This window comes from Emiliania huxleyi (assembly GCF_000372725.1).
Source record: "Emiliania huxleyi CCMP1516 unplaced genomic scaffold EMIHUscaffold_5, whole genome shotgun sequence".
Classification (NCBI taxonomy): Eukaryota; Haptophyta; order Isochrysidales; family Noelaerhabdaceae; genus Emiliania; species Emiliania huxleyi.
In genome coordinates this window covers 458,750-468,573 of record NW_005198244.1, presented here as the reverse complement: position 1 = coordinate 468,573, position 9,824 = coordinate 458,750, and the positions used below count along the sequence as shown (strand labels likewise).

At 66.4% G+C, this 9,824-nt stretch overlaps 2 protein-coding genes across 2 annotated transcripts in view; both read left to right on the top strand.

Moving 5' to 3' along the window:
• The first annotated feature begins 2,559 nt into the window (after positions 1-2,559).
• Positions 2,560-7,022, top strand: EMIHUDRAFT_432514 (hypothetical protein). Its single transcript, XM_005766952.1, has 13 exons — positions 2,560-3,141; positions 3,187-3,257; positions 3,463-3,487; positions 3,557-3,623; positions 3,869-3,943; positions 4,375-4,420; positions 4,501-4,563; positions 5,026-5,135; positions 5,210-5,279; positions 5,353-5,481; positions 6,098-6,372; positions 6,450-6,536; positions 6,725-7,022. The coding sequence occupies exons 1-11, from the start codon at positions 2,629-2,631 to the stop codon at positions 6,192-6,194; spliced, it is 1,266 nt and encodes a 421-aa protein (XP_005767009.1). The 5' UTR covers positions 2,560-2,628; the 3' UTR covers positions 6,195-6,372; positions 6,450-6,536; positions 6,725-7,022.
• A 1,920-nt stretch (positions 7,023-8,942) lies between these two features.
• The window catches only part of EMIHUDRAFT_197006 (hypothetical protein), a gene marked incomplete at both ends in the record, with an annotated part of 2,346 nt that continues 1,464 nt past the window's right edge, over positions 8,943-9,824 (top strand). Inside the window, 2 exons of the mRNA XM_005766951.1 lie at positions 8,943-9,012; positions 9,093-9,556. Of these exons, the coding sequence (XP_005767008.1) occupies positions 8,943-9,012; positions 9,093-9,556 (534 nt within the window). The remainder of the gene's footprint in view (positions 9,013-9,092; positions 9,557-9,824) is intronic.

The window sequence follows — 9,824 nt, the reverse complement described above, 5'->3', positions numbered from 1 at the left end:
GAGGCGGACACGCTGACTGGCGTCGTCGTGCCGACGGCTGGCGCCGGCTCGAGTGTGACCGCAGCGCAGCTGCAGGCGAAGGAGTCAGGCAAAATGATCACCGAGACTGAGGCGACCGTGCGCAAGGTGGCTGGCGTGGGCATTGGGCTCGCGACTGCCTTCTCGTACGCGACGACCGGCCTTGCTTACACGGCGCTGGCTTCGGGCATCTTCGGCGCTGTCTGCGTCTATCGCACGGGCGCCGAGTATCAATGAGGGTGTATCGCGGGCTCGCGCTGGAATGTCGATGGAGTGCTCTCCATGTCTGAGATTCCGGCTGAGTTCGCGGACTTCGTGCAAGCCAAGCAGCGCCAGCTCGCTCTCAACGTCCTCACCTCCTCCGCGGCCGGCGTCGTCCTCGCCAACCTCGCCGCGCTCGTCGCCGGCGACGCCTCCCTCGATCTCTTCGCGGAGATCGTCCAGACGCAGCTGCCGCTGATCGCCCTGACGGGTGCCGCCGCGGTCCTCTCGGGCACCGAGATGGCGCGCCCGCCCTGGGCCAAGTAGGCTCTCTGTGTCTCTCAACTATGCTGCTGCAGCTCGTGGCCGCGACTCATGACGGCGGAGCCTCAAACATGGGCTCCGTGTGAGGTTGTCGTGGCTGCGTGTTGTTTGCGCGGGACCACAAAAATCTTACTACTGATGGGGAGGAGCGGGGGGGGGGCGGACTACATCGGCCGCATACACCGCCCTCTGCGTGGATAAGCTGTGGTCCGCTCTCAGTCTGGGCCTGAGCCCTGGTCTGAGTCAGACAGCCTGACAGCAACCCCCGGACAGCGCCTGACAGTGCCCGACAGCCTGACAGCGCTGACAGCACTTTCTCTGACAGTCTGACAGCACGTGTCTGACAGCCTGACAGCAGAGTCTGGCAGGCGAGGGGTTCCGTCGCTGTCAGGCCCTAACGTGACAGCCTGACAGCTGCCTGACAGCCCGACAGCACACAGTGGCCTGACAGCAGCGCTGACAGCCTGACAGCCCGACAGCAGCACAGACCGTACACAGACCCCGTAGAGCCTCTTTCTTGTGCCCCATTGAGGGTATAACAAAGTTACATGCAAAGACATGTGAGTGTGGTCCATGTAGTCATGGGATGGTCATGGGTCTCTCTCTCAACCCTCCCGCCCGCCACCTCTGCGGACCCCTCTCTAGCACCGGCGGCTGTGCTACTACAAATGAAGCTACAAGCTGACGAGCGACAACAATGGGGAGGCCTTCCGCTGGACCAGCAACTACCAGATCATCAGCAAGGTGTACCTGAAGAAGCACTCCACCCTGCCTCTCTGCTATTCTCTCAGTGCGGCAGACAAGAAGATGGTGACGTCCACCATGAAAAAGATGGTGGGACCGGAGGCAGAGTAGAGGCTAGAGTATGTGTAGTAGAGTCCTGCTGGTCTCCTCTTGATAGTGTCATAAGTGTGGCTGGTGTGTGTCAGAGCCTGACAGCACCCCGACAGCACCACCTGACAGCACCTGACAGCAACCGCCCACCGTCTGACAGCAGCAGCAGCCTGACAGCTCTGACAGCTCCGACAGCGTCTGACAGCAACACCCGACAGCTCCGACAGCACCTGACAGCTACAGAACCCCTCGCCTGTCAGACATGCACCCGACAGCACCCGACAGCACTGACAGCACCTGACAGCTGGTCTGACAGAGGCACCTGACAGTGCCTGACAGCTGCCCGACAGCCCGACAGATCACCTGACAGCACCTGACAGCCTGACAGCCAGGGCTCAGAGTAGAGGCTAGAGTATGTGTAGTAGAGTCCTGCTGGTCTCCTCTTGATAGTGTCATAAGTGTGGCTGGTGTGTGTCAGAGCCTGACAGCACCCCGACAGCACCACCTGACAGCACCTGACAGCAACCGCCCACCGTCTGACAGCAGCAGCAGCCTGACAGCTCTGACAGCTCCGACAGCGTCTGACAGCAACACCCGACAGCTCCGACAGCACCTGACAGCTACAGAACCCCTCGCCTGTCAGACATGCACCCGACAGCACCCGACAGCACTGACAGCACCTGACAGCTGGTCTGACAGAGGCACCTGACAGTGCCTGACAGCTGCCCGACAGCCCGACAGATCACCTGACAGCACCTGACAGCCTGACAGCCAGGGCTCAGAAGCAAGGCGGACATGGCATATCGCTCTCGGGCCCACAGACATCCCGCACACCCGCCGCCACCCGCGCGCGCCCCGCCCCACCCCGGCCGGGAGAAAGGGGAGTGACAGTTTGGGACGGCGACAGCCCGAGTATGTTGAGTCCTGGCTCAACAACGCAGGTTTCAAGAGGGGGTGGTCCGGCTCACAAGTCCGGCTCACGCGCCTCGAGCTGACCATCTACCGCACTGAGCACTTCCGCCCCCTCGCTCCCAACCCATCCACCCCGCCCCGGGCCGCGCCGCGCGATCTCGGGCGATCTCGCGCTATCTCGGGCGATCTCGGGGCCGCGCCGCGCTATCTCGGGCGATCTCGGAGCGTCGCTCGCGCGGCGTCATTTTTTTACGCGCTTTAGATGGCCGCCCAGGTGCTGCCGCGGGACCTGCCGGCGAGCCGTTTCGTCTAGCGTTCCAGCCCGGACGCACACGCGCGATGCCAAAGAAGAAGAACCGAAAGGACGACGACTGGGAGGCGGAGGCGGAGGCTATGGCGCTCGAGGCGGCAGCCGAGTACGAGAAAGCCGCCCGGGAGGAAGGCCGAGCCAGGAAAGAGTCGCGGGTCGACGCGCTGTTTGCAGACGCGATCGCGCGAGGCAAGGCCACCGAGGCCGATCTCGACCGGGCCACCGACGAGCTCGCGAGCGGCGCAAAGACCGAGGACGAAATCGTCGCCTTCTTCTTCCCCAACGCGGCGCTCGGCGCTGCTGCCGGCGCCACCGGCTCCGACGACGCTGCCGCAGCCGGCGCGGCGAAAAAGGGCCGCGCCTGGCGGGAAGGACGCGACGGCCGCGCGGCGCGGCTCGTCGGTGCGCCCGAGGAGGAGGGCGAGGAGGAGAGCGAGGAGGCTGCGGCGGCCGCCGCAGCGGCAGTCCACGCGCTGCACGCCGAGATCTTTGGCGAGGGCGGCGAGGGCGGCGAGGGCGGCGAGGGCGGCGAGGGCGGCGAGGGCGGCGAGGGCGGCGAGGGCGGCGAGGGCGGCGAGGGCGGCGAGGTGTTTGCGGCGGACGGGCTGAGCGAGCGCGAGCGCGTCTACCTGAGCGAGCTCTCGCTTGATGAGTGGCGGCGAGATGTAGGCCGAGATCTGAGCCGATGAGAGATGAGATGTGAGCCAAGGACAGGAGAGCCGGCCGGTGAAGCAGGAAGGGAAGACGAGCCTGTACCGCCCTGGAGAAAGGAGTCGTGAACGATGAACAATGAAGAGCCGAGATGCAGCCGAGATGCGATGGCACTCCTCCCGTGTGGAACGCCCCTCGTCTCCCCGCCGCAGGCACGCCGCCGCAGGCCGGCCAAAGGAGCCTTGCCGCTTCCGGGCACGACGGCTAATCGATCGCAACTTACCACGACGAATCAATCGCAAGTAGGAGCTGCCCCTGCCGAGCATGACGGCCGTCTGTCTGTCTGGCGAGTGTGGCGTGAGCACGCACGCAGGAGCTCTCCGCCCATCTCCGCCCATCTCGGCGCATCTCGGCCCATCTCGGCGCATCTCGGCCCATCTCGGCGCATCTCGGCGCATCTCGGCGCATCTCGGCGCATCTCGGCGCATCTCGTCACATCTGGGCGCATCTCGGCGCATCTCGGCGCATCTCGGCGCATCTCGGCGCATCTCGGCGCATCTCGGCGCATCTCGGCGTACCTCAGCACATCTCGGCGACATCTCGGCACAGCCCTCTCAGGCGGGCTCGTTCGCCTCTGGGGCGCTACCACCGGCCGGCGCCTCGCGGCGCACAAGCAGCGGCTTCGAGCTGACGGGATGGAAGGGCCTCCCACCTTCACCGCCTGCAGTTGCGGTCGTCAGGCGCATCAGCAGCGGATCGAGCTGACGGTGCCTGCTACGCCTGCCGCCCGCTTGGTGAGGTGCATGGCCGCCGAGTCAGAGTCCCGACTGTGCGTGCGCGTGCTCTTCAGGCGTGCCTTCTCCTCTCTTCTCCTCTGCAGTAGTCTGCCAAAGGACCCTGGACGCCTCTGTATTACTCATGGCTCGTAGCGCACCTGCATTCAAGCCCTGAGGGGGACGTTGTTCGCCCGAACACCACCACGGCACCGCATGCACCAGCAACCAGATCAGACTGACATGTTCACATGCTCACATGCACACACCCTGGCACGAGGGACCGCGGCCAGGCGTCGCGGCGGCGCGGGCCCTCGACTTGAAGGATGAAGGGCCCTGCTCCCATCCTAGGCGTGCGCCGCTTGCGGCCCGATCGTTGTGGCGGGCGATGCCGCCGGCGCGCTGCAGTCCCTTCCGCTGGCTCCTGGACGGCCTCGCGTCACACAACCCTCCCAGCTGGCAGTCTGCTTCTCTCAGGCGCGCTGCACGCGTACAACACCGACGCCGAGTTTGGCGCCCCCCGCGTCTCTCGCTCGCCTGGCGGGGGAGCGGGCGTGCGCAGCGTCGCCGTGGGAAGCCCCTCGTCACGGCCGGCGGTGTGAGCAGGCGGGGGAGCGGGCGTGCGCAGCGTCGCCGTGGGAAGCCCCTCGTCACGGCCGGCGGTGTGAGCAGGCGGGGGAGCGGGCGTGCGCAGCGTCGCCGTGGGAAGCCCCTCGTCACGGCCGGCGGTGTGAGCAGGCGGGGGAGCGGGCGTGCGCAGCGTCGCCGTGGGAAGCCCCTCGTCACGGCCGGCGGTGTGAGCAGGCGGGGGAGCGGGCGTGCGCAGCGTCGCCGTGGGAAGCCCGTCGTCACGGCCGGCGGTGTGAGCAGGCGGGGGAGCGGGCGTGCGCAGCGTCGCCGTGGGAAGCCCCTCGTCACGGCCGGCGGTGTGAGCAGGCGGGGGAGCGGGCGTGCGCAGCGTCGCCGTGGGAAGCCCCTCGTCACGGCCGGCGGTGTGAGCAGGCGGGGAAGCGGGGGTGCGCAGCGTCGCTCTGCTGCCGGGCGCGAACGGCGGTTCTGTCCTCGCTCTCTGCGCGTCGCTCGACGGCCTCCTCTCCGCATCGCTAGTCCAGGTGGCGGCCGACGGCAGGACACGTCCATCACACCGCCCCACGACACGTCCATGACACGTCCGTGGCATGTCCAGGTGGAGCCGTGGCCGACCGCGCCGCTGCCGCGCGCGCGTTTTCCCGCCCCGCCGGTCGGTGGAGACACTGGCGGCTCCGCCTTCTCGTCGCTGCTGCGGTGGCTGTGTGAGCGGCGCCTCTTCACGGCTCCAGCTGTGAACAGGCTGCCCGCTCCACCTCGCCGCCGGCCCTCCGGGCGGCGTGTTTTGCGCGGCGGGCGGGGCGGCGGCGCTGCTCGACGTCGAGGTGGCGGCCACGGCGTGGAGCGGGCAGGCCTCCTGGCCGGATGCGGGTGCAGTGCTCTAGATGCGGAGCAGCCCTCGCCCATACCCCCCGCATCTCGAGGCCTAGATGCGGAAGCCGGGTTCCACATCTCCCCCCTATCTCCCCGTATCTCGAGGCCTGTGTGTCGCTGTGTGTCGCTGTGTGCTGCTGTGTGTCGCTGTGTGTCGCTGTGTGCTGCTGTGTGTCGCTGTGTGTCGCTGTGTGCTGCTGTGTGCGGCCGCCCTCTTTACCGCCCATCGCCCTCGTCCTCACACGCGGTGCTCGGGGTGCCCTGCACCGTCCTCCCGCCCCAAGCTGCTCGCCCTCCCCTACCCCGCGGTACCCGAACCCACCCTCCCCTACCCCACGGTACCCGAACCCACCCTCCCCTACCCCACGGTACCCGAACCCCTCCCTCCCCTACCCCACGGTACCCGAACCCACCCTCCCCTACCCCACGGTACCCGAACCCCTCCCTCCCCTACCCCACGGTACCCGAACCCCACCCTCCCCTACCCCACGGTACCCGAACCCCTCCCTCCCCTACCCCACGGTACCCGAACCCCACCCTCCCCTACCCCACGGTACCCGAACCCCTCCCTCCCCTACCCCACGGTACCCGAACCCTGTGGTGCGCATGCTAGGTGCGGTGCCTTGCAGCTGGCGAGGCGCGGCGTCGCCTGGGGCTGGCTTGGCCGCGAGCATGGGAGCGATGCGGCTCGCGGGCTCTGCAGCGGGTGAGGGTGCAGGGGCGCCGGCAGCGGCGGAGGCAATCGCGCCCTCGAGGCCAGTCAGCTACAGCCCGTTCTGGCGCCTGGCCGCCGCCGGCTCCGACGGCGCCGTCTCGCTCTGGGACGTGCGGTGCAACGGCGAGCGGGGGCCTGCGGCGTCGGTGAGCTGCGAGGGCAGCGCTGCGTGGGTAATGCCTCGGGACGGGGTGCGGGGCGGGCGGGGCGGGGTGAACGGCGGCTCTTCACGGCGTCGAGCTGTGAATAGGTGCATCTCGACGAGGGGGGCGGCATGGCGGGACACCTCGCAGTCGCGGCCTCCGGAGAGTCGCCCCGTGGCGTCGAGGTCTACGATGTGCGCTCTCCCCGCCGCCACCGTTTGCCTCCGCCGCGTGCATCGCCATCGCCTGCCCACCGCCATCGCACGCCTCGCCGCCGCCCTCCCCTCCATCGCCCTCCCCTCTCCGCCCTCAGCCTCCTCCCGCACAGCGGTGGGTCGCGTGTTGCGAACGGCGTCTCTTCACAGCCGCAAGCCGTGAACAGGTGCGGCGTCTGCCGCGCGCGAGGGACGCGGCCGCAGTGCGAAGCGTCGCCAGGCTGGCTGCGCCGCCCGCCGCCGTGGAGGTTTGCTTTGCTGCCCTCGGCAGCACGCTGGTGGTTGGCGGGGGGGCGACGTGCGCTGCCTCGTGGCGCTACTGCGGCGCGGTGGCTGCTGCGGACGCGGGCGAGGAGGAGGAGGAGGAGGAGGAGCGGCGGCCGAAGAAGGAGAAGAAGAAGAAGCGGCAGGCGACCAAGGAGTTCAAGGGCTCGCGGCAGGCCCGGATGGCGTGATCGTGAGTCTTGGGCTAGTTCCATTTCACTGTGGCACAGCTCGCGTTACAAAACCTTGATTTTGACCATTGCGCGAAAAAGGTACATCTCGGTGCCTTCCAGAGGCAGCTGCGACCCCGCCGAGTGGACGGTAACGCACAGCAGGTGGCGCGGTGCGTTACCGTCCACTCCGCTGGGTCGCAGCTGCCTCTGCGCGTCCTGGGGATGTACCTTTGTCGCGCGCCGGAGACGACTCGACGCCGCTGAGATCGGAGATCAAGCTCTGACAGGTCGCACGTCGCTCCTTTGACGCCGACGTGACTCACCCGTGCAGATCACATCAGGACACGGTCTCGACACGCTCGGTACGACGCCTGCGACCCGTCTCGGGTCAGGTGGCACGACGCTCATCGCGCCTACCAGCGCTGCCGTGCAGGTTGCCACGACGAGGTCGAGCACGCTTCTATACGCTCGCCGAGCCTTCCTTTCCATCCCATTTGGCAGCCTGGGAACGGTGGCGGTCAGAGGCAAAGCATACGAGGGGTGGTGGAACCACATGTCACGGCTACTGCCGGCTCGACCCCACGATAGCCTCCGGAGGCTGACTTTGAGGCACAATCATCGGACGACGTCGGCGAGTTGAGTCGCGCTCGCGGTAGCCAGATGACCTCTCATACTAGTATCATCGGCCATGGCCGCAGGAAGCGCGGGGGAGGGCGCTGGGAGCAACACGGAGCTCCGTTGGACGTTTTCAAGATTAGCGTGTCAGAGTGAAATGGAACTAGCCTTGAGTGCCGGAGGCCGCAGGGGCGCAGGGGCGAGGGAGACCACAGCGACGAGCTATTGCAATAAGATATAAGGTAAGGTAATTTTCTCAGCGACGAGCTTGGGCACTGGGCTCGGTGGGGCATCCCCCAAATCCCACCTAGAGCTAAGAACACACCCCCTCGATCGTTCGTCGTTGGGGGGCCGTTTCGCGTGTTTCTTTTTGATCTGAAAACTCTACGTATCGGGGTGAGTGGGAACCCGCCCGCCTCACACGCTTCTCGAGCCGCCCGGTGTCGGGCGCCCCCCCTACGCAGTCGTGACACGCCGTAGATAGTCCCAAAACAAAAACAAAGCTCGAAACCACCAAAAGCAGCCTGCGAGAGAGCGCCGCGACGCGCCGCTGACTACCTCTCGTGTGGATGTGTGCCATGTCAATACTGATCTGAAACCTGAAAACCTTGTCAAAGCTGACCCGAACGCCGAAGCGCCTGCTCCTTGGACCGCCTCCGTTGGCCCCCCAGGGCAAAATCTCGAAAGAATGGCCTTGAATATGTCGCCAACCATATTGAGATTGCGACACGGAACAAAATAATGCTCTCGCGGTGTTGGCGCTAACTGAGGAGCCGGCCACCCCGCCCTTCGCGAGCGACGTCACGACCGACGCACCGGGCGCGCTCGCGGTTGTAACGGTCCGGGGCAACGTCCGGATCTGCTTCCTTTAGGTAGGTAGGTAGAAAGGTGAAGAACAGCCAGGCTCGGACTGGACACCAACGCGGTATGGGTGGACGCTAGACAGATGATGACGACACGCACGAGCGACACACAGACACAAACAGGCTCACAAGACACACAGCCAGCTGGCTGCCACACACCCTGACAAACAAAAAATCTCTCTCTCACACCCTGAGTAGGCGTACACATAACTCAGGGCCACATCCTCCCTGTCGCCCCCCCCCAGCACTCCAAGGCACCAGAAGAACAAACAAGGGCACAACAAACAACAGACAACAGGAAGTGACATGCGAGGCTAGAGCAGTCTTGCTCTACCTCCAGCAATCTCGCCGGCCGGCGAGGCACGGACGAGACCGTGTGTGGGATCATGTGAGGTGTCTATGGACGCTCTCCTCAGAGGCTAGCTGCCTGCGGCTAGCCCTATCTCGCACTCACGGGCAGTGACAATTCAATGGGTGAGTGTTTGCGAGCAGAGGCGCGTGGGCTAAATCTAGGCCGCACGTCGTGGCACTATGACGAAGGTAGACGTGCGGCCGCAGCGCGCCCGGGTGGAGCCATTCCTTTGCGAGTTTGAGCCCGGCAAATTTTTTTCTTCTTTTAGGACGGCTGCATCAGTACCGGTACAAGCCTGCACCTTCCGTCGGGCCGCCGTCTTCGGCCATGGAGGCGGCGCTCCGCCTGCCTAACCCTTCTCCGGCCCCGCTCACCGCGGACGGGCGGGCCGCGCTGATCGTGGTCGACGTGCAAACCTGCTGGTGGAGTCTGAGCCCCTGCGGGCTGGCCCGGGCGGCTTTTCCAAACCTCCCGCAAAGGACCGCGGCGTTGCTGGCCATGGCGCGCGTGCACGGCGTGCCGATCGTGCACGTTCGTGCCAACTACGAGGGGTCGCCGCACGTCGCCACGATGAGGCGGCTGAACCCGAGCCTCAACACCGTCCCGATCCTGCCCGACTCGGAGGCGTGGGCACGCGAGCGGCCGGGAGAGCCGGTCGTCTTCAAGTCGACGTTCGACGGCTTTTTCCGGACGGAGCTCGAGGCGTGCCTCTGTCGCATGGGCGTGACGCGGGTCCTTGTTTGCGGCCTCGTCACCTCGGCCTGCGTGCTGAGTACGGCCCTCGGAGGCGCCACGCCTTCGCCGGCCACCCCTCCTCCTCTTCTCCCGCCACTCCCCGCTCGCGGCCACATCCACTCCTCCCACATGATTTTTACCGTCGCTGGTCGCCTAAAGCCCCCCCCCCCCCCCCCCTTCTCGCCCCCCCCCACAGCCTCACCCCCACACCGACCCCATGTCCTCTACTGCCCCACATGATCTCTACCGTCGCTCGCCCCCCTTC